This window comes from Microtus oregoni, unplaced genomic scaffold (assembly GCF_018167655.1).
Source record: "Microtus oregoni isolate MIOR12 unplaced genomic scaffold, Mior012 000013F_ref0000133, whole genome shotgun sequence".
Classification (NCBI taxonomy): domain Eukaryota; kingdom Metazoa; phylum Chordata; class Mammalia; order Rodentia; family Cricetidae; genus Microtus; species Microtus oregoni.
In genome coordinates, this window is record NW_024543072.1 from 20,556,385 (window position 1) to 20,580,073 (window position 23,689).

Here is a 23,689-nt window from a genome sequence, read left to right on the forward strand (position 1 = left end):
CAGAGATAGGGAAAGACGTCTCAAGATGGGTTAAAATCAAGGGTGAGAAAGGGTATTTCAGAGTCTGTTCGCTCATCCACATGAGGCAATAGCTGTCTGTGCTTCGTTGTGAGACATAATATAATTTCCAATTGTATTTGTATGTGTGTTTCTACTCATGTGTTTATGAATGCAGGTGTGTGTATATTTGCATGTGTGGGCACATGAGGGTGTGCAGTATATACACATACATTCTTGCACATGCGTGTGACTGAGTGCATATGCATTTGTATGTACACACATGTGTGATGAACCTGTGCCCAGCCTAGTGCTCAGGCGAGGGTGTGTCAGCCTTGGGAGACAGCCCAGCTCCCCTGCAACAAGAAGGTCATATTCTGCTTCTGCAATCTCTGGCCTCTGCCTCACATTCCAGATCTAGAGGTCTGGATTCGCAAAATCCCTTAGTCCTTTCGGTCCCCCTAAGAGAAGACATTCCAGCATCTTGTCTGTCTGCAAAATGGGGTGCTTCTGTGATCTCCGGGTACTTCCAGTTCAGAACTCAGAAATTCTGGCATCGAGGCTGGGACTTCTTTTCACATTGGGGAATCACTGGAGTCACCTCTGTCCTCTTCCCCCAGGGAAAAACAGCAAGAGCTCTATGAATTCCTTGTCTGTGGCCTGACAGTCCAATCACTTCTGTGGAAAGCTACTGAGCCGCGGCTTGCATTCTCCATCTTCAATCCTTGATGGACTGTTTGTTTATTTATTTATTTATTTATTTATTTTTGATAGGGTCACTACATAGGCCAGGCCAGGCTTGAAACTACTATGTAGTCCAGGCTGGTCTTGAACTCATGGAGGTCCTCCTGCTTTAGCTTCCTCAGAGATAAGATCAGAGGTGCCCACCATCATGTGTGACCTTCATTAAGCTTTTATTGCATACCTACTGAGTTCCAAACCAGTCTTCAGTAGATAAATTCTCTACTATCTTGGAACCTGATCCCCAGAACTTCGGCCTCGAATAGTAATCAATTAAAATAATGTACAGCTATTCGAATCCTGAGCTGCTCCCCTGAGCCACACTTCACTGATGGCTTCTTCCTTGGCTCCTCCTTTCTGGATTTTTCTATCAATTGTTTTTTTTTTCCTTTTTAAATCAGAGTTTATTTTAGTGACAAGTCCACACGAGTTTTAGTCCTTCTCATCAGTCTTCCGCTGAAACCCTTCTTTTCCTAACAGATCTCCTTCCGACTTTTACATTTTTTAAAAAGGACTACCTAAGATTTATTTATTTATGTGAGTGCTCTATCTGCATTTACAACTTTATGCCAGAAGAGGGCATCAGATCCCACTAGAGACGGTTGTGAGCCACCACGCGGTTGCTGGGAAATGAACTCAGGACCTCTGGAAGAGCAACCAGTGCTCTGAACCACTGGGCCATCTCTCCAGGCCCTACTTTTGATTTTTGGTTTTGTTTTGGGGAGTGTGTGTATGTGTCCCACCAGGTTTACAAAGATCTACATGAGGGAGAGGTTACTTACTGAAGCATGGGCACTTAGCCGTGGTGGCTCCCTTGAGGAAAGTAAGACCCCATTCCCTGCACCCCGTTAACTCTCAAAACTCGCTCAGGATGCTGTAGGGCCTCACGAACCCTTTCACGATGAAATGTCGACAGGGCCAATCGTGTGTCATCTTGAGAAACTCTTCTGCAGGTGCGGTGAGTTCCTGGTGCACTGGCTATGTCGTGTGCGAAGATGCTGCTTCACAGCAATCCACGCCGGCCTCTCTGACTCTCACTTCTCTGCTTCTTCTTCCATAATGTTCCTAGAGCTTCGGGGGTGAGGGGTGTAGAAATACTATTTAGATCCTAGCTCTTCAGTCTCTTTTCCTCTGACATCAGCCAGTTGTGGGTCTCCTGCAAAAAGAAGCATCTCTGATTAAGTCTTAAAGGCACGCAATCTTTTTTTGGGTTGTTTTTTTTTTTTTTTTTTTTTTTTTTCGAGACAGGGTTTCTCTGTGGCTTTGGAGCCTGTCGTGGAACTAGCTCTGTAGACCAGGCTGGCCTCGAACTCACAGAGATCCGCCTGCCTCTGCCTCCCGAGTGCTGGGATTAAAGGCGCGCGCCACCATCGCCCGGCAAAAGGCACGCCATCTATAGGTAAAAGACAAGTGTGCCCATAGAGAAGGCAGTTTGATACGATGTCCATTTAGCAAAATAATAGTAGTAGATTCTCTTTAGACCTATGACAAGGTTTACAGTATCATGCATGAGTTTCCTCCGTGGAGCAGGTTTTAAAGCTAACCAAAGAGCAGTTGGTTACTCCCCCCAGTTTCCCTCACCCTCCCCACTTCCGCTCCCTCCGCCATAGCATTCATGCCACATTAACTACATCTTTCCAGGCTGGTAGTTGTTGTATCTCACAGGGTACAGAGCTGGGTAATACCACCAATGCCCTTCACTGCTAGCAACCTACATCACATTCCTTGGTACTACGAAAACTGGCCATCAGCAAGGAAGTTTCCAGGTCAGCCGCAGCTTGATTTAACTATGTCCTGTGACGGAAGTGTGCAGGGCATTTTATTCGGCAGGAAGTGTGCAGGGCATTCCATTCGGCAGAAAGACCTTACCCTCTAGAAGGACGGATTCCACAGCTTGTCCTCTTTCTTCCACATGTTCACACCATGCAATGCACACACGCACTCACACGAGTGCATACACACACATACATACATGAACTCATAACACAGATAAAAAAATTTTTAAAAAATGAAAATAAACAAAAAAGTCCACAATGTTTGACCACGGGAGACTATAAGTGAAGCCCGCAGTGAGTTCCTCTTTGAAGAAACCCTTGTAAAATTCCAAACACGAGATGGTTTTGTTTGTTTGACTGGAAAAGGAAATCTTTTCTATCTAGTTACAAAGAAGTTTTAGAAACTATGTTAAGAGAGCCTGGTGTGGTGATATACTCCTCTAATCCCAGACCTTGAGATGCTGAGGTAAGAAGATTGCAAGTTACAGGCCACCCTGGGCTCCATAGGGAGGCCTAGTCTCAAACAATAGAAAACAAAACACACCCAAACCACAAAGCAGTCAAAAAGGAAAAGAAAACAGGCATTATCTACTTATCATCTATCTACCTGTCTATCTACCTGCCTATCATCTATCTGCCTGTCTACCATCTAGCTGTCTGTCTCTATGTACCTATCTATCTACCACCTACCTATCATCTATCTAACTATTTACCTATCTACCTACATATCCAATTTCTTGCAATTATTGTTCGTTTTTGTTTTTGAAACAGGGTCTCAAGCCCAGACTGCAGCGGAACTCACTATTATAGCACAGGATGGCCTGGGGTGATCCTTCTGTCTCAGCCTTGTGAGTGTTGAATTACAGACTTGAGTTACCATCCCTAGCTATATTATCAAATGTAATGTCCTTGCCAGTTGTGTGTGTGTGTGTGTGTGTGTGTTTGTGTGCGCGCACACATGCGCTTGCTCATATTTCCAGACGGTTCTCTCTATATTGCTCAGTCTGGCCTTGAATTTGGTAAAATGCAGAGTCGGGCTCACTATGCCTTTGGGATGTCAGCTCCCAGTTACATAAACTTGTTTGGTTTTTTTAGTGTAAATGGAGCAGCCCAATCATGGCATTTAATGGGGTTGTAACATTTGCTTGCACTCCCAGAGCCTACAACAGGAAGCAGCTACCTCTGGGGAAACTGGGAATGGGGAAGTAGGGAGATAATGGTTATTATTCTTTTACAAAGAAAACATGGAAACATATCCATAAACGTAGAATGAATAATGTGAACAGAGGACACTGTGCTCCCATCTCCCCACTTTCTCAGCTCTCTTGGTTGGTATTGCTAATGAATTAATTTTCTTTTTTATTTTTTTTTTTAAAACAGTCTCATGTAGTCCAGGTTTGCCTTGAACTTGCTTTGTATCAGAACCTGGTCTTGAACTCCTCCTGACCCGCCTACTCTTGAATTCTTGATCTTCCTGCTTCCACCTCTCAAGTACTGGGATTACAGGCATATGCACGCCACCATACCTACTGCATATAGTACATAGTACTTCATATCCACTAAGTGCATTAGTGCATTCTTTTTTTTTTTCCGAGGTTTCTCTGTAGCTTTGGAGCCTGTCCTGAAACTAGCTCTTGTAGACCAGGCTGGCCTCAAACTCACAAAGATCTGCCTGCTTCTGCCTCCCGAGTGCTGGGATTAAAGGCATGTGCCCAGCTAGTGAATTCTTGATAATATTCTCAGAGCTCTGTTTTATTTAATACTTTCTCTTTACTGTCACTGAGGTCTTTCTTCCACACCAACACTGCGGGAACTGACAAGGTCACGTGTGGATGGCGAACCATCACCTTTGTATTTACTGCATGATCTTGAAGGAGACCCCCGGGCTTAGCTGGGCCGTGGTGGTACACATCTTTAATCTCAGCACTCTGCAGGCAGAGACACGTAGATCTCTAGGAGATCAAGGCAAGCCTGGTCTACAGAGCTAGTTCCAGTACAGCCAAGGCTACGTAAAGAAACTCTGTCTCTAGAAACTAAAAATCAAAAACACAAAAACAAAAACAAAGGTTTAAAAAAAATTCATAAGCTTTCTCCACCTTCATTTCTTCAACAGAAACATGAGTGTAAGCTAGAATGTAGTCTCAGCCCCTCTGGGAGTGGACATCCTCATTCCTCAGCTCTGCTTTTCTCCGAAATGGTTTCTTTCTTTCTTTCTTTCTAAACTTCATCTATTTATTTTGTGACAGCCTGGGCACCTGTAACCCAAGGTGTCCTTAAACTCAAGACATGGCCTTGACCTTCTGACTATGAGGGTTTTTTTTTTTTTTTCAAACTACTCATCATCAATTCTAGGTCTGAAAGATCCTAGAAGCAGGCCCAGGGTGGAATTACTCATTTACTTTGCAGAATAGTTAATCGACCATGTTGGTTATAGATAGACATTTAATCCCATCAGTCAATATGATGTGGGTATTCTTGCCTTCTATACATGATGAAACTGAGGCCAGGGAGGTCAGTTTAGGTCCTTAGGCCTTGTAGCTAAGTACATCAGTCAACCTAGGCAGGGTGTAGAGAACTTGTCCAACTTGTGTTAAGGCTCTGGGCTAAGTTTACAAAACTGTTGAAAGAAAAAGCAGAAAAGCTAGAAGCTGGATATGGTGGTGCTTGCCTTTAATTCCAACACGGGGGAAGTGGCAGGAAGATCTTTGTGAGTTCAAGGTCAGCCTGGTCTACGTACAAGTAACAGTTTTTAAATTAAATTTTTTAAAAAAAATAATAATCTTTACTTCAGAATATTCTGAGTACATAGCTATCTTCTTTTACTAATTTCTAGCTTTCTGTGATGTTTTTGGGGACAAGATCTCAATATGTACCTATGGATGGCCTGGAACTTACTACATAGACTAGACTTACCCTAAACTCAAAGAGGTCTGCTTGTGTCTCCCTGCCAAATGCAGGGTCACTTGAACCACCATGACCTACCAATGTTATCATCATCTATAAACTCTACCAGCACATACAAAAGCAAACACAAGAAAGGATTTCTTCAAAATTCATATGCTTTGGGTAGTGGAGGAACAGGTCTTTCTGCAGACAGGAGGCTCAAACGATGACCTGTAGAAGTCTCACGGGTGATTTTACACACAGTTTGAAGACGACTCCTATGGGATACAGGTTTCCTCAAAGTCTGGGTAAACAAAGTGCACTATTACTTTATGAATCTCAACACAGCTGGAGTTTCAAATTGAAGGCTAGAGGGGTTTAGACGGATAGTGAGACTGTCTGCTCTCCAGGATACTGGATATGCCATGAGCTTTCTTTATATCCTGGGTTACGGGACCTGAAGACACTATGGCCTTGGGAAGCAATGACACTTTGAATGAGATCATTTAAAGTGGACCGTGAAAATCTGAGTGTGATAGTCTGGGCAGTGCCCAGGCTCTTGTGTCTGTGGCACCTTATACTTGGACTGTAGGGATCTGTTTTTACCTTCAGGGTAAACGACAAACGGGTAAGAAACTAAGTCCTAATTTAATGGTGGAATGTTTTTAAAAAATAAGTTTTGGTGCAGTGCCAGGAAAGGAAACCTTTAGTGACATTACCGTGTGATTATTCTAAAAACATTGTTTGAATAGCATCGTATTGGAGCAAAAAGTGCGTAAGGTGCTTTCTAGAACTTTCTCCCCAATTTCTAAAACACAGACTTTATGCCTAATTTAAGAATTCCAAGTCCTGTCAAAACCAGCGGTTTAAGGTTTATTCCCAGTGATTTTACAATTCCCAAGCCCGGTTACAGATCGCAGCTACCTGTCACGAACTCCAATCGCATACAGTGGAAAAAAAGAAAAAAAAAACACATCCTTTTCTATAACAAGTGAAGGGGTGTATCTAATGTTGTAAATTGCTCACGCCTAATGTCCTGAACAGAAACCTAGTCTGGGATTTTTCTCATAGGCGTGACCTCTGCTCCTGGCAAGTAAATTGCCAGAGGGAGAAACAAGTGTCAGCCCGAAGGAAAACCCTGTTAGGGGATTTAAAAATTTTTTTTCTTTCTTTTTCTTTAAACCGATCACTTTTGAGGAGGAGTCAAAGTCCTCGCCAGGAGAGTACCATCTTTCCCCCCCACACACACCGGCCACCTCATCCCCACCCCCCAGCCCTTTCCTAAAGCCCCACTGGGGAGAACGTCCCCCCCTCCCCGGTACCCCCCATCCCGCCCGGCTCCCGCGGCTCCCCCTGGCTCCGGGTCCCCCAGGCCCCGCCGCCGGGGTCGCTCGGGGCTCCGGGCCGCGGCCCCCAGGTGCGGCGGGGGAGGGGCGCGGGGCGGGGCGGAGAGGAGGAGTGGCGCGGAGCGTGTGCGGCCGGGGAAGCCATTGCCTGGTTAATAGTTGCTGTTGCTGCACTTCCGCTTCTCTCCCAGCGAGAGCGAGACACGAGTGGCCAGGCCCAGCCGCAGCCGCAGCAGCAGCCGCCGCGGCGGCACGGAGCAGCCAGACACAAAGAGAGGTGCGGGGGGCCCCCGGGGCGGGCGGGCGGGCGAGCGGGGCCTGGGGCCGCGGGGCCAGGGGCGGGCGGGCACGGGCGGGCCGCGGGGCAGCAAGGGCCGGGCCGGGGGCGCCGAGGGCCCGGGCGGCGGGGATGGGGCGGCGGGGACCGCGCGAACTGTCAGCGCGGCCCGGTCCCCCCGGGGGGACCCGCCCGCCCGGGGCGCATTGTGCGAGCGCAGCCCCGCGTGGCCGGGCCTGGCCGGGCGCCGTGTCCCCCGCGGCCCACGCGGCCCACGCTCGGCTTCCTCACCCACTCTCCCGGCTCGGCTAGTCCCGACCTCGCCGAACTCGAGCGGACGCCGGGAGGCCTCGGGGACCGCGGCCGCGGCTCCCGGCCCTCCCCGGGCCGCCCGCCCCCCCCCCCCCCGCGCGATCGCGGCCCCCGCGTCCCTTCGGCCGGTGTGGCGGTGGGCCCCGATCCTCTGCAGGGCGGCGGGGGCGGCCCGGCCCTCGCCCTCCTGACAGCGGAGTTCCCTCTTTGCGGCGCCTGCATGGTCTGTGTTTCTGTTTTGTTTCCTCCCCCTGCAGGGGCCGTTCGCGGGGTGGGGTGGGGGGTTCGCTATGTCGGATGACGATTCGAGGGCCAGCACCAGCTCCTCTTCATCTTCGTCCTCCAACCAGCAGACCGAGAAAGAAGCCAGCACCCCCAAGAAGAAGGAGAGTAAAGTCAGCATGAGCAAAAACTCGAAGCTCCTCTCCACCAGCGCCAAGAGGTACCCCACTCCCTTCCCCTCAGGCGTCCTGGCTTCCCAGTTGCCTCGTGCTGCATGTCAGGGAGGGTGGCTTCAACGACAACGTTCTCCTGTGTTCTCTGGCAGGAAAATGGGGCATGGGAATCCCACCTGTTTTCTCTGCTGCTTGCTGTTTCTGGTTTTGTTAGTACCCTTCCTTGTCCATATGCAGGAGTTCTGGCTGGCCTCGTCCATGCCTCGTTGAAGTTTCAAGAATCCTCATTACTTTTATGAGTGAGTCTGATTGTGATTTCAGAGTCCTCTTCCTAGTAATCACGAATCTGCGACTTCCCGGAGGCTGGCATCCTCCTTCATGATTAAGGAGACCTTCCTGGGAACTCTCAATGCATTCTGACCATGGCTGCTCCTCACCTGTTGCAGGGGTGATGTTTTCTGAATAGAGTTTTCTCCTTTGTAACTTGCTTAAGGAATAACCAGCTCCCATTAGTGGTTAAGAAATTGAGGTGGTGTTTTCTGGTGGAATTTGAAGAGCCTTTTCCGGTTTGGGGCAAATGAATGGATCAGTAAATGTAAAATTATTATTTCAGCTATTTTGGGGGAGGGGGTAGGGTTTTTTTTATTGTTGTTTATTTTTTTTCTGTTTAAGAACTTCCGTTCGATAGTTTTCAGGGAGACTTTGTTGTCGTGTTTTCAGACAGGGTCTTATTCCATAGCCAAGGCTGGCCTTGAACTCACAGCACAGCTCCTGCCTCAGCCTTCCTGATGGCTAGGACACTACACCCAGGGTTAGTATCTTATGTAAAAAGACAGGTGAATGCTTCACCTCTGTCCACCTTAAGTAACACTCTCTGATCCCTGTAGTGTGAATCATCTATAGCAGGTACCCAGGAATCCCCTGACAGCCTTTCATTAATCCATCTCTTTTCATTGAGATAGCTGACCACAGTCAAGAACGGAAGCTGTGGGCTAGCTTGGGGGATATCATTCTTTAAAGAGTTTAAGATGAAGTGGGGTATCTAAGTGGTTTTGGCTCTGTCCGTTGAGTGGTGCGCCTGGAACTCAGAGATTGACAGTTGGTTCTGTCATTCTCCCTGAAACTCACAGGCTTGGTGTGCTGTTTTAGTGATCTGACTGGCTGGTGGGGTGACTTTAGCCCATCTAAATAGTTAGCGTTCAGGTCTTGAGAGAGGATTGAGATTGCCTTGGTAAAAGTGTTGGCGTTTTTCAGAGGGTTGGTTTGATTGTATCTCTGGCTCTTCAGAGTCTTGACTGGCTCTTTTGATTTAACCCAGGTGAAACCTCTAGGAGCCAGAGTTCTGTCCTTATTGCTAAGGATGGTCCTTCTGTCCCCCAGCCCTTCTAAGCTCTCCATCCTCTCTCATTCTGCTTCTGAGCTGCCCCTTAGGTCGGTGGAGCTTTTGTACTGTGTTAGGAGGCCCGTGGTGTGCTGTGACGACAGTGGAAGGGAGATGGACAGGTGTTAAATGTCATTTGCTTTGTCAGTGTAAATCATTAGATTTCCCCATGGATACAGTTTGCCTATTTTAACAAAGTTAAAAACTTAGTTCTGGGCATGGTAATCCAGGCCTTTTGTCAACACAAGCCCTTGGAAACACAAGCAGACAGGTAGATCTCAGGTGAGTTCAGAGTCAGCCTGTTCTACATAGAGAGTTCCATGAGGTCTGGGTATAGATAGGAAGACCATCTCATAAAAAAACAAAATAAACTATTTAGTAGCTGAGATGGCAGTGTGCTGGCCTAGCGTGCAGGAAGCCCTGGACTCATTCCCCAGCACCATCAGGCATGGTAGCACAGACTTGTAATCCCAGGGCTCCGCCAGGCAGGAGGAGCAATTCACAGTCATCCTTGGCTATGCATACTTGAGCTGGAGACAGGGTCTCCTGTAGTCAGGGTCTCATGTGGTCCAGGCTCAGCAATCTGAATGACAATAGATGTTTTTGGAGGGTAGGAAGAAGCCAGCTATAATGTACCAAGCACTGCCATTTTTAGATGGCATTTCTTCCCCAGTAAAAGGGAAAACAAATTGAATGGTGACCGAGGGAAGTTCTACTGTCAGAAGACATCCATTGTCGTTCTGATTGCCAGCCTAAGACCTTATTTGGGAGCAGCTGGTAAAGAAATGTGGGAAGTAGAAATAGAAGCGGGAAATAGTAAATAATAATTTTGCCTGTACACGAACATGTTTTATGTATCTTTTAATGCAGCACATTTAGCTTCCTAGACACCGTGCTGACACAGTAGCTATCTGTGTTAAACAAAGCTAAGGTTAGCATCAAAAGACAAAAAATGTATCTAGGAAAGAATGAACAGGAGGATCAGGACCGGTGTTTGACGAGCCTGCCCTACATCACTGGTAGATGTAGAATCTAAATACACTGGTTTGGAAGGGGCTTGTGGACCAGGAGGTGGTGTGAAAATGAAGCCAGAGTCCCAGATTTAGGAATTTCATTCACTGTGGAAAGTGGTTTCTAAACCAGGGGCAGAGGAAAGCCCCAGTGGGAAGTGTGGATCTCGCTTCACTCTGGGACAGGCCTTTGATTCCCACTCTGGGAACGGTGCACAAGGTAGTGGTTAATGGAATGGGTAAAACTGCCTGGTACTGCCCTCGTTAAAAATCACATCATAATTTTAGTTTTGCGTGCAATCGTGTGGCATCGTAATTTTATTTTGTGTGTATTCGTGTGGTATGTGTGTTCAGGCATGTCAAGGCACATGTGGAGGTCAGAGGCCAAATTGCTGGAGTCAGCCCTCCTTCCATGTGTAGGTTCCAGGGATTGAACAGGGGTCAGCACTTGTGCTGACAGGCACCTTCGGCTGCTGAGCCATCTCACCAGCGTCTAAGTTCTAAAGGAGCAGCTGTCTTTACAGCTCCAAAGGAGGACATGTTTGCTTTCTGACAGATCTGAAAATGGTCAATTCCAATAGGTGCAAGAGTCAGGAAACTGGTGCTTCGGACTTGAGTCTGACATCCTGATGTGAACGAAACAGATGCAGATGTCTAGGGACTGAAATGCCTACTGGGAGCCGTAGAATTCAGCAAGGCATTGATAGATGTCATAGAGACTGGGTGTTCTAAACTGGACCCCACTTGTAGAGACCGGAAGTCCCCTCAATAGGAAAGTTTGAAGAACTTCCCAGTCACTACTCAATTTATTTTTCCTTTTCACGTGGAAGAAGTGCTTGCTAAAAATGTCAGCGCGTTATAGCTGGCCTCTTCCTACTCTCGGAGAACTTTCTTGGGAAAGGGAAAAACATCCATTGTCATTCAGATTGCTGAGTGTGTTGGCCTTATTTTTACTACCGAGCTGCCTTGGTGGATTTTTTTTTAAGTTGTAACAGCCTGGTAGGAGGAGAAGTTATAAAAATAGTTTCCCTTTAGGAGAAGCAGCTTAAGGCCCAAAGTTTGTCGTTTCCATTGGTGCCCTAAGCGCCTAGGTAAGCAGAAGACAAAGACCGGCTCGGTGTGAACTGTCAGTGGCTTCGGCCTCAGGCTGGGGGATGGGCTCTTTGTGAGGTGCCGAAGGCCAGGCGAGCCCGCGGCCGGGTACCGGGAAGTTCGGGGCTGGCGGCGGGCAGCGGGCAGGCGCGACGTGGGCGCAGGTGGCAATGCACCTGTACGGGGCGGCCGGGGTCCCGCTGCCCTCAGCTCCACCGAGCACTTCCTGGACCTCTCGACCCTGGCCGGTGGCGGTCACTAGGGCCCGAGCGGCCATATTGGCTGTGCTGGGAGGTCACTGCTCCTGGTGCAGGTCCGGGCCTGAGAAGTACCGGCCTGCGGGGGGCGCTGTGCTGGTGTGCGGGTGCCGGCCTGCGGGGGGCGCTGGTGTGCGGGTGCCGGCCTGCGGGGGACGCTGTGCTGGTCTGTGAGGTCCAGGCCTAGGGGAGGTGTCCCTACCTGAGGAAGGGTGCTGGTCAGGGTCTGCTGGGAGACTCAGTTGTGGGCCTGCGTGCAGAGTCACCGAGTTTAGGGGACCAAGTGGCCTGGTACTACATACCGATGGTCCTGGCCAGAGTGGAGGGGGGACGACAACTATTCTTAGGTAGAAAACACCCAGCACAACTGCCCTAGTATGCTTGGCAGTATTGAAAGCCCGATGCTGTCGAGGGTGGGAGAGATCTAGAGTTGTGCCCTGCACTGGAAAGTCTCCCCAGCCTGGGAGCCCTGGGTTGCCTCTCCCTCAGTGGATAGAATAAGGTGGGCTGCAGACCTGGTTCTGGGAGGGGCCTCCAACTAACTTTCTGTTTCCTGATCTCCCAGGATCCAGAAGGAGCTGGCAGACATCACTTTAGACCCTCCGCCAAACTGCAGGTGAGCTGCCTATGGAGTATTGTCTTAAAATTCTCCTAGCTTCTGTCTTGTATTTTCTTTTCTGTTATAGAATTTTGCTTCTCTTCTGTGGTCTGTGCGTGTTTGGTGCTAACGCCAAATATCCGAGGAAATGTATACGTATGCTGTGGGTGTGGTGTGCAGCAAGCTCAGGACTGTTGAGAAGGACTAGAGTTCCACGATGTGGGCGCCTATGTGTATGAAACAAACTGCAAAGTTAAGGTGAAGGAGTACCCTTTTTGTAAGCTGGCTATGGGTGATGTCAGCCTTTAGAAATTTGGTCTAGAAATTGCTCTGCTGGAATAACCTCATTACAGGTGTGATATGCTAGAGCTTGGCATGAAAAGAAACACGAGATCCTCAGGCTTACTCTGTTGTAATTTTGTGTTGGACTTTTGGCAAAGCAATTCAGGAAATAACTTGTGGCTTTAACAGAATAATTTTTGTTTTAAATTATAAATTTAAACCCTTAAAAGATGGTGGGGTTTTTTTTTGGCTATTGTGTAACACAGACTGAGTATATTTGTGAACATTTCAGCGTGAAAACTAGCCAGCTTCCAAAGGGTGTGCTGACCACTTGGCTTTCTTTTTGCGTCGTTGAGTCAAGGTGGAAGGAAGTTGTGATGCTTTGTGTAAATTGATAGTGAATCATGAAGAACCAAAAACTTTAGTAAAACCAGGATCATCCTTGAATGGAAGGCATGCTTTCATTGGGCTTTCAATTTACTGGTAGGAGTTACTGGCGAATACTTGCTAGATATATACAGTGAGCATGCACAGACATTCAGGATGGAAGCTAAGTAAAGTATTTTGCTTTTAAAACACTCATGTTTTAAAACCGTGATTGGTGACTTAAGAACAAATTTCGTGTTGCTGTTTTGTTGACTTATTCTGTGTGTGTGACTGCATGACGTGTGCATGTGGAGCTTAAAGACAACTTTGTGGAGTTCGTCTCTCCCCGGGTTGCCAGGCTTGAGCTGTGAGCTGTCGGGCCCACCCTAGTGATTCTGTTTTGTATGAATTTGTTCTTAGTGTTGATCAGATTTGTAATACTTTTTAAAATTTTGTTCTGATTTGTAAGAAAGTCATTTTGAGTGTCAGGTTCTTTTTGGTGTTTCCCTTGAGACATTGTCTCAAACTTGATGAGGATGACCTCAAGTTTCTGATCCTCCTGTCTACCTTGTCCCCAGTGCTGGCATTACATGTGTGAGCTACTGTACTGGCTTTATGCCAGGCTAAACTCTGCGCTTCACGTGTGCACTCTAGCAACGGAGCTACATCCTCAGTAAGATTTTAAACTGTGTTCTTTATTTATTTTTTTAAAATATTTATTTATTTATTATGTATACAACATTCTGCCTTGATGTATGCCCGCACCCCAGAGCAGGGCGCCAGATCTCAGTACAGATGGTTGTGAGCCACCATGTGGTTGCTGGGAATTGAACTCAGGACCTCTGGAAGAGCAGCCAGTGCTCTTAACCTCTGAGCCATCTCTCCAGCCCCCTAAACTGTGTTCTTTAACTGAGCTGCTAATTATTCTCTAGGATTTCTTTTGTAGCTAATAATCTTTTCAATGGTTGAGAAAGTGGAGAAACAGTAAGAGCTGTTTAGATGAAGGCCTGAACGTCCCTAGGTGGTTTGTGTGGAGTCATGGATGTTCCCTGCGGTAGGCCTGAGCTGTGGCTGCCACTGCTGCTGGTGTTGTCTCCCGTGTGCGTGTCTCTTGTGAGTTCACACAGCTGATCAAGTTAGAAATCAAGGCTTCAAAGCTAGCATCATTTACTAAAACGCAAATGGCTTTCTTGTGAACCAGTGCTATCAAATTGAAACCTGCAAACGGTTTGGAGATCTCCTGAGATTGCTCTGCGGAAGCAGGGTAGGCACCTGAGCTCTCGTCATAGCGGCAGGGGTCATCTATGAGAGGCTTGTGCTCCTGAAGCCTAAAGGACGTTTTCTCTTTGTAAATTCCTCATCATCACCCCTTCCAGCGAGCCCTCTGCCGTGGCTGGGGCAGTCCCCTGGGTGGTGAGTGACAACTCTTACGGCACTTAACATTTTGGGAAGAGTACAATTTCCAAGAACATACTAGGTATCTTTATTTTGAGAAAAATATATATATATACACACACACACATACATACATGCAGTCTTTTAAAAATCACAACTGCTTTACTTCCTGGAGATATCCCCACTAGGCTTTCAGCCCCGTGGTTCTCAAGCTCCTTAATTCTGCACAGTTCTCCATGTTGTGGTGAGTGACCCCCCAGCCATAAAATTATTTTTGTTGTTACTTCATAACTGTAGTTTTGCCACTGTTATAATAATTTAAATATCTTATATGCAATCCCTGTAAAAGGTTTCTTTGTTTGTTTGATCTCCCCCCCCCCCCCAGGAGTCTTGACCCACAGGTTGAGAACTGCTGTTTTCAGTGGTCTCAGTTTGAGTTTCTATTGTTGCTTTCCTGTCTTTCCACCCTGTGTTGTGCTTTACTTTCTGTCCTGGGCTCTTGTCTAAGTTTGGTCTTATATTTTGTGATGCTACCTGTATGGGATTTAAAACCACTTTTTAAAATAACATTTATTCGTGTGTTTATACATGAGGGTGCACATGGGCCACAGCATATGTATGGATGTCAAAGGATAATTTGCAGTAATCCTACCATGTAGAGCTTAGGGATTGAACTCGGGTTATCAGGTTTGGGGCAAGTGCCTTTACCTGTTGAGCCATCTGACCTGCCCCTCTTTAAGAGTTAAGTATTTAATATCTTGATGTGTGGCATGAATCTAATTGGTCTTAATAATAAAAACCCAGATATTAGGGGGTAAAAGCTGAAAGATTAGAGAATCAGAGGTGCCAGCCACTAGTTCTTACCTTAGACCAAATGGGGTATCCTGTCTTTACAAGTGCTCAGACTGAATGCCTTATATTCCTCTCTCTGCCCAACCATATCCCTTCCTGTTGGGATGAAAGGCGTATGATAACCACATACTGGGATTAAAGGTGTGAGCCACCACCACTGGGCTGTGTTTCTCTTTGAGACTGGATCAATCTATTGTAGCTCAGGGTGGCCTTGACCTCTCAGAGATTGATTCAACTGCCTCGCCTCCCTAGTGCTGGGCTTAAAGGTGTGTGCCACCACTGCCTAACCTCTGTGGCTAATTAGTGGCTCCCTCCACACTCTGATCCCCAGGCAAGCTTTATTTGTTAGATCACAAACAAAATATCACCACATTGATGGACTTTATTGTTGGAGACAGAATAGATAGTTTAGTTTAGATGTTTTTTGAAGTTAGCTTCCAATTAAGATACATGAATTAAATGATATATTAAATGTGTACATTAAATTTTTTTCTGGTATAATTTTTTTCCAGATAAGAACTCAGTGTAGTTCCTAGTGAAATTGTAATTTCATCAATTATAAATTATATTGGATAAGCTGAATAATTGGCTTTCATTTTATGAATTTCTGATATAGCTTGCCCTTTTTAGATATAGCTTACCCTTTCTAGATATAGTTTACCCTTTCTAGAACTTCTTTCAGGCAGCATTCAGTTTTAAATTTAGGCACATCACTTTCTTAAACATATGAGGTAGCACACAAAGTTTGGAATTCAAAGTTACCGAACTTTAAAATTATGTGAATTTCATTTGCTAAAGATATTGTCTTAAAAAAGCTAATAACTAATGCTGTGTTTTGTATTGAGTAGATTAATTTTATAAATTATGCGTGTTTAGCCGGGCGGTGGTGGCGCACGCCTTTAATCCCAGCACTCGGGAGGCAGAGGCAGGCGGATCTCTGTGAGTTCGAGGCCAGCCTGGTCTACAAGAGCTAGTTCCAGGACAGGACCCAAAAGCTACGGAGAAACCCTGTCTCGAAAAATCAAAAAAAAAAAATTATGCGTGTTTATGAGTATGGGTTTGTGTATGTGCATGTGGTTGATGGAGTCCAGAGAAATCATTCATCTCCTGGAGCTGGAATTAGAGATGATTCTGGGCTGCCTGTCATAGTCTCTGGAAATGGAATTTGGGTCCCTTCAGATCAGCGAGACTCTCCTGAGTCTCTGAGCCATCTCCAGCCCCGGAGACTTTTTAAAATACAAATTTCTTTGTATTGCCATGTATATGAAATTCTTACTTTCAAACATCAAGCTATTTAGTATTGTGTATGTGTGACTCTCTCTCTACCACTCTTTCTCTCTGTGTACATAGTGAATGAAATATTTCTGCACATTGTTCAAGTTTTTTCTCTATCATTGACTCTATTCTTTTAGGAGAAAAGTGGGCTGTGATTCTTGTAATGATTCCGTAAAGCTTGACTTTTTTGGGATAGAAAGATCATGTGTTCTAGACTGCTCGTGAACTTCGGCCACAGGGTCAGTTCTGTAGCTGTTATTTGCAATTCACGGCGCATACTTTGCTAAACTGACTAGCTATGGTCAATTAAATTATAATTTAAATTCTAAGCATGGGTGTCTTTAGACAGCATGTTTACTCATCATAGCTGGCATGTTTTGCCCAAGTCCTTTCTACTTTAGTTTTTTTTTTTTCTACTTTAGTTTTATTTAATGGGAATACCTGTATTATAAGTAAGTCTCTAGCTAGTGTAAATGGAAATCTAAAATTCAGAATTTTGATTGATGTTATTTTAGGTAAAAGTATTTTTGAGACATTAAGCATTTTAAGCACGAGAAGAGGTTAATAAAAATAAATTTTTCTTTATATAATTTTATTAGATTTGACCAGTGTTTTTATTTTACTTTATTTAAGTATGTAAAGTTAAGTTAGGACCTTCACTACCAAGTTCCTTTTAAGATGATTTGAGGTGAAGAAAAGAAAATAAGCAGTTCGTCTTTCTTGTAATTCTCAGTCCTCTTATCCCTGCAGTGATGCTGCATTTGTGTTTTAATAAATAAAGTTTGCCTATAGATCAGAGAGTAAAACAGCCAGGCACACTGGTCAGCCTTACAGACAAACCAGGTAGTGGTGACACACACCTTTAATCCCAATAGCCACAGTAGTTGCCATAGAAACTGGGCAGTGCACGCCTTTAATCCTAGCTCTAGAGAGGAATATAAGACAAGAGGAGACAGCTCTCAGGCACTGTCTCCTTTTGAGATACCTAGAGGCAGAATTGCAATTTCAGACTGAGGTAGAGGTAAGAGCCAGTGGCTAACTGTTTTGCTTTTCTGACCGTCGGGTTGAATTACAATTTCTGTCTGGGTTTTTATTAATCCTGCTACATATCCTTCTCTGCTGAAAGGCCCAATGCCTCGCTTGCCTACCTTACAGTGTTGGAAAGCCCAGCCTTTATTTTGAGATGGTCTCACGCGTAGCTCAGGCTGACCTTGAACTTGCTGTTTAGTGGAGGATGATTTTGAACTTTTAATCTTCCTGCTTCCACCTTCCAATGCTGGGATTACTGGTTCATGCTAGCACACCCTTGTTTTTGAGACAAGTTCTTGCTGTCTCAAAATTCTAGCTTTGAATTTGTGACGCTCCTGCCTTGCCTCCTGGTGAGGAGTCATTAATTGCTGTATTGAATAATGAACTTATTGCGTAGGGGTACAATACTGTAAATGTAATTAATGTCATTGAATTGTATACTTATAATGGTTAAAATGCTAGGGACTGGAGAGATGATGACTCAGAGCTTAAGAGATCTTACTGTGCTTTAGAGGACTGGATGGAGTTTGTTCCCAGCACCTATATGGGAGGATTCAAAACCACCTGTCATTTCTGCTCCAGGTGATCTAGTGTTTTCTTGTGGCCTCCACAGAAACACACATAAATACAACCTTTACAAACTATTTTATGACACAGTGAAAACAATATTGTTGTTAAGATGCCGGGTTTTGTTAATTCTTATAGCCTTTAAAGGGTGATGCTGGTTTTAGAGATGCTTGTAAAGGTGCTGATACTCCCCATTACAAACCTTGAGTGCTTACTCTATAGGAAAAGGAACTGTGTTCAAGTGGTTCATGATCTGTAAAGGTTCTAAGAAGTGTGGAAATGTGAATGTTGAGGTAATAACTGCCAGTGCCATGCTGTGGAGGTTCAGAAAAATGAGAGATGACTTTGCCCTGGCTGTGAGGGTCATGGCTGGAACACTTAGTCATCTGGGAAGGTTTCAAGAGGGGATAGGAATTGGGTGAAGAATGAAGCCTAGGCTCAGTGGAGGAAACTGCCTGCCCACACAGCAGAGGGCAGGGTGGGAGGGTTGTCTAAACCTTTGGCTCCAGAGTGCAAAACAAGTGGGAGGATATAATTGTAAAGATAAAATTTAAGTTGTTATGTCAGACTAGGCCTTTGATTTTATTACATTAGAGAATCTTCAAAACTTTTGAGTGGGAAATGAAATTTTTGTGGAACAATTTGGACAGAGACAAGGGTAGCGTAAAGTTGAGTAGGAAGCAGCAGACTTAGTTGGCTGCTGTACTGCGGGTAGGGATTGAAGAGAGCTTGGGAAACAGACAGTAGCTTTGAGAGGAGAGGAGAGGAGACAGCAGTAGAACTAGGAAACTTGGATGCTGAAGTCTCGGTTTGGGGGCTCTGGTGACTTTAAATATCAAGGAGAACAGGAAAAGTTGCTTAGGGGAGGCAAGGTCTCTCTCCACAGTTATTCGTGCTGTTGGTCATATACAATGTCCAGCATGTTGCTGCCTCTGAGTAGGCTATCAGTTTGTAGTTTGGTTGTATGTTTGTTATATCGAAGTCTCAAATCTGCCTGCTTTTAGGTAAGATTAGGGAAATGAAGTAGATTAAAAATTCCCTGAGAGGCAAAGACAATGACTTAAGTCTCTAATTCTGACCCTGCATGTTTCCCTGACTTTCCAGTTTGAATGTTTCAGAGGCACAGATAACCCGGGGAAAGTGGTGTGGTGCACTGTCTGAAAACTTCATGTCTGTACAGTTAGTGCCGTTGTTGCTGTGACATACCGTGACCAAAACCAGCTTAGAGTAAGAAAGGGTCTGCTACAATTGTCACTAAACACGCCAGCAGGAACTCGGGCGCCTGCCTGCTGTTCCCGCTGCGTTATCTCTAACCCAGGGAACCGCAGAAGCCGTAGAGGAATTCTGCTGCTGCCTTACGCAGCCTAATGCTTAGTTATCTTTCTTAGACTACCCAGGACCACCTGCCTAGGGGACGTAGCCACCTACAGTGGGGATGGCCCTCCTGTATCAATCAACAAGACAATCCCCTCCAGATGGGGCAGGCCAATCTAGGCAATCCCTCACTTGAGACTCAGATGACTCGAGGTTGTCAGTTAAAGTTAACCAGGACACTTGGTTTCCTTGTTTACCTGTTGCAGAGTGTGAATGAAAGCTGCTTCCATGAAGTGGTTAAGTGTGCCAGAGTCAAATCTAAGGGCCTTGGCAGAGGTGCCAGACTGGCGGTGGCTTTGCAGATCTGTGTAAGTTGAAAGGTTTGTGATGATAAAGGGGATGAAATTAGCTGGGAAGAAGAGGGCTAGGCTGTGTTTTAAAAGCTGGTCACACACCATAGTAACAGCACAGGGAAGGCTGAAGCAGGGAAATCATGTATTTGTAGCAATCCAGGACTACATAGCAAGTTCCAAACAGAACTGTGAACTGAGGGGCATTTGCAAATGAAGGACAGGTAGAAAGAGCAGACCTGGAAAAAAGAGGAAGCAAAGAAGCAGGAGGAGCCACCAAGGCTGTGGGAAAAGAGAAGGAACTTCAGCTTTTAGGTTTTTACAGACCAAGAGGGGAAAGCAAACAGAAGGATGGAGGAACAAGAAGGATATGGAATATTTTTCAGAGTTCTAAAGAAGAGGGTAGAATGTGTAATAAAATTGAGCCTATTGGCAGAGAGTGCATCTCTGCTGTGTGAGGAGCCCTCCAGCCCTGTATAGAGCTAAGGGCAATAGCATCCGCCTCCTGCTTGTTCCTCCCTGGGAGACTTTAAGCTACTTGAGAAAAAGGGCTGTTCTGTCTCAGCATCCCCATGGTGCCCAAGAAATGGTCGATCATCATTGTGCGTTTGAAACTCTGTTCTAATTAGTCTTAGCAATCAAAACCTGGAGTCAGATATTGAGGGTGAAGCTGAAAGATCAGACAAGCAGAACAACCAGCCACCAGAAACTTCTCATCTCTACAAAATCGCAGACCGAAAGGGGCGGGGGGTGGGAGGAGGGGACGGGGGACGGGACACATCCTGTCTCTACAGATCCTCGGACTAAATGGGTGGCCAAGATGCTGTCTCCATACACCTTATATTACTGTCTCCACCTCACTAATGCTGGAATTAAAAGCTTGCACCACCACAGCCTGGCTCTGTTTCTCGTTTAGACTGGCTTAGTCTTATGTAGCCTAGGATGGCCTTTAACTCCTAATCTTTCTGATTCCTTCTCCAAGTGCTGGGATTAAAGTTTTGTGCCTAGTCTCTATTGTTAACTATGACTAGTTCCACCTCTGATCTCCAGGCAAGCTTTGTCAGAACACAAACAAAATGTTGCACAGTGTGCATTAAATGACAAGTGTAGTTTGTATGATGTTTTACTCTTTTGGCTTTTTGAGGGGCCCACCACCCTCCTCCAAATAAGTCACATAGAGGCTTATTCTTAATTGTAAATGCCTGGCCTTGGCTTTTTTCTAGCCAGCTTTCCTTAAATTATCCCCAAGTACCTTTTGCCTCTGGGCTTTTCCTTTTCTTCTGTGTATCTTACTTTCACTCTTGTTCCCGTGGCTGGTCCCTGGCATCCTCTCCTTGTTCTCTTTTGCCTCCTTTTCCCTGTTTCTCCTATTTATATTCTCTGCCTGCCAGCCTGCCTTTTCTTGCTTCTACCTTGCTATTGGCCGTTCTGCTCTTTATTAGACCATCAAGTGTTTTAGACAGGCACAGTAACACAACTTCACAGAGGTAAACAAACGCAGCATAAACAAAAGCAACACACCTTAAAAGACCTGATGGGTTTCCAGAACATCTTATTACATTCTTTAAGAAACGGCGGGAAGAACTGGGGAAATTGCTGTCACAAATGATCTCACGGCTCTCCAGGGCCCCAAGCATTGTTGGCCCTTCCAGAATCACATCAGCCAGGGTGATTTAAAACAACAAAAGATGTGCTCTGTTCTTCAGACCAGACTGGTTTGTGATAAAGAAAATCATTTGTCTCTGGTGCATGTGTTCATCTTACAAAGTCCCTGCAAAGAGCATTAATGTAGGATGCCATCCTGTATCTTAACACTGGTCCACATGGCTAGAAGGACAGGAACCAGTCCTCCCAAGACATCTGATGTGCTCCCTGTCACCAGTAAAGTGAAACAGGGCTTTCATAAGAAGCCCATTCTTACTTAGCCATGCTCTCAGTGAAACAAAAGGCCTAACCACTGAGGCAGGTGTCCTCTCACCCTCTGGACCACCTCCTCCTCTGGGAGGTGAGAAGCTCACCAAGCCTCTGCTTGAGAGACCAGTCCAGGAGCTGCTCTGTTCAGAGCATACACTCTCCAGAATCCCTGCCCCCTTTGCGGAAGGCCAGGGTGATGTCTCCTGCCCTGCAGAGACAGTATCAGAGACTGTCCTGAGAAGCAGATAACTGACAGTTGCTCCTCACTGTGCTGTCTTGGGCAGTGTCCTGCTCAGGGTTGTTAAAAACCCAGTTCTGTCTGCTTGTCAGAGAATATGCTGCCCACATGAACAAGTTGGTAAACTGGCAGATGAGACTGATGTCATCTAGCTTTGTGTAGTGTTCAGAAGCAGCTTGACCTCTGGAATCACAGCAGAATTCTCCAGTCTGACCTCAGTCAGTACTGTTTCAAGCAATAATAACCAATGTTGTGGCCTCAGTAGGGCTCTTAGCATTGTCAGGACCTTAGGGATTTGTGTCTTTTCTAACTGATAGATAGAAATTTGATGTGGGGTGTACCCCTAGTAAGTCTTATAAAAAAAGACATTAGGCTTAACATGACTGTAATTCAGCACTTGGGAGTCTGAGGCAGGAGGATTGCCTTGAATTGGGGTGTAGCCTGGGCTACAGAGTGAGTAAGACTCTTCCTCTAAAACAAACAAAAAAACTAGAAAAAAAAGTAGTTTGAGCTGAGCAGTGGTAGCCTTTAATCCCAGCACTTGGGAGGCAGAGGCACGGGCATCTTTGTGATTTTGAGGCCAGCCTGGTCTACAGCGCAAGTTTCAGGACAGGCTCCAAAGCTATATAAAGAGAAACTCTGTTTCAAAAAATAAATAAAATAAAAAATTAAAAAAAAAAAAACAAGAAAAAAAGTAGCTTGGGATAGATGGGTGTGTTACATCTGACATCTGACCATTGTAGAGAGTGGCAGCAGGTGATGAAATCAGTCAAGTGTGCTGGGGACTGGCATTGTTCTGTAGGAGCTAAACAGAGCTGCTGTCTGCTGTGAAACTTGATTTTAGTAGGTGTCTTAGTTAAGGTGTTCATTGCTGTGATAGAGACCATGCAGCTTGGAGTCACACTCCATTACTGAGGGAAGTCAGGGCGGGAACTGAAATAGAAGCCCTGAAGGAATACTTCTCTCTGGCTTGCTCAGACTGCTTCCTTACCCAGCTTAGAACACATGCTCAGAGATGGCACCGCCTGCAGTGAGCTGGGTCTTCACACACCGGCCAGTAGTCAAGATATGCTCCACAACTTGCCCGCAGGGCAGTCTGTCAGGGGCACTTTCTTTTTTGGGGTTCCCTCCTCCCAGAAGGCTCTTGTATCAAGTGGACAGAAACCTAGCCAGCACAGCAAGTCAAAGGAGTTGTACGCTGTGATGACTGGTGGGAAGGAAGGTCATGGAGCAGTGACAGGGCCGTAGGGTGGGTGGGGGACCTGCAAAGACCTCACAGATGAGGCAAAGGAAGAAGCTAGGGAAAGTCCTGTAAGAGTATTCTAGTAGGGGTCCAGTGAGGGAAGCCATGAGAGTCAGGTCCAGTAAGGAGTTGGGAAGAGCCTTCTTGGTTTTGAAGTTAGGAGTGGTCGAAAGGATTTTTCTTACCCGTCACATATGTGGAGCAGAGTTGGGAAAGGCAGGAGTGGAGAAGGTGGGGCTGTGTTCAGGGTGACAGTGGAGATGGGAGTAGAAGACCTACACCTCTTTGGGTTGCACTTGGGAGACAGGAGCATAAAGGGCTCCTCCAGTTTGTGGTTTTGCTGTTAGCTAGACGGTGTGACTTTTGGCTGATAGTGAGAAACCTGGCATAGAGCCCGGCTGTGTGTGCAGGGAGGCGGTCAGACTGGAAATGGCTGCTCAAAGTAGGTGTGAGATTGATTTCCACCAGCCATCCAAACTAAGATGTCAAATAGAAGGTTAGATATGAGGGATTGGAACTCAGGACTAGTTTAGAGCCATCTGGGAGAGCTCACTATGAGTCTCGTAAGTAGGAAAAGCCTGTGGCTTACCCTGAACAAAAGGGATAAAAGAACTTTGGGTAGAGCTGGGGCATCTTGCTCACATTTAGATACTGATAGTAGAAGCCGAGAAGAGGGTGACAGGGATCAGAAATGGTGACCGGAAAGTGTTCCAAGTAGAGTGATCGATCGTCAAATCTGAAATGATGCCCAAGCAGGCACACAGGAAGGTCAGCAAATCATCTCTGCACAACTTCAGGTT

The 23,689-nt window shown here is 45.9% G+C and overlaps 1 protein-coding gene across 3 annotated transcripts in view; it reads left to right on the forward strand.

Moving 5' to 3' along the window:
• The first annotated feature begins 6,676 nt into the window (after positions 1-6,676).
• Positions 6,677-23,689, forward strand: part of Ube2e1 (ubiquitin conjugating enzyme E2 E1) — a 59,804-nt gene continuing 42,791 nt past the window's right edge. The window contains exons 1-3 of one of the 3 annotated variants that reach the window (XM_041662325.1): positions 6,677-7,019; positions 7,685-7,773; positions 12,032-12,082. In XM_041662325.1, the coding sequence (XP_041518259.1) occupies positions 7,733-7,773; positions 12,032-12,082 (92 nt within the window). In that variant the 5' untranslated portion in view covers positions 6,677-7,019; positions 7,685-7,732. Of the gene's footprint in view, positions 7,020-7,058; positions 7,555-7,588; positions 7,774-12,031; positions 12,083-23,689 lie in introns of those variants that run through there. The other 2 variants (XM_041662323.1, XM_041662324.1) reach the window with 2 other exon arrangements.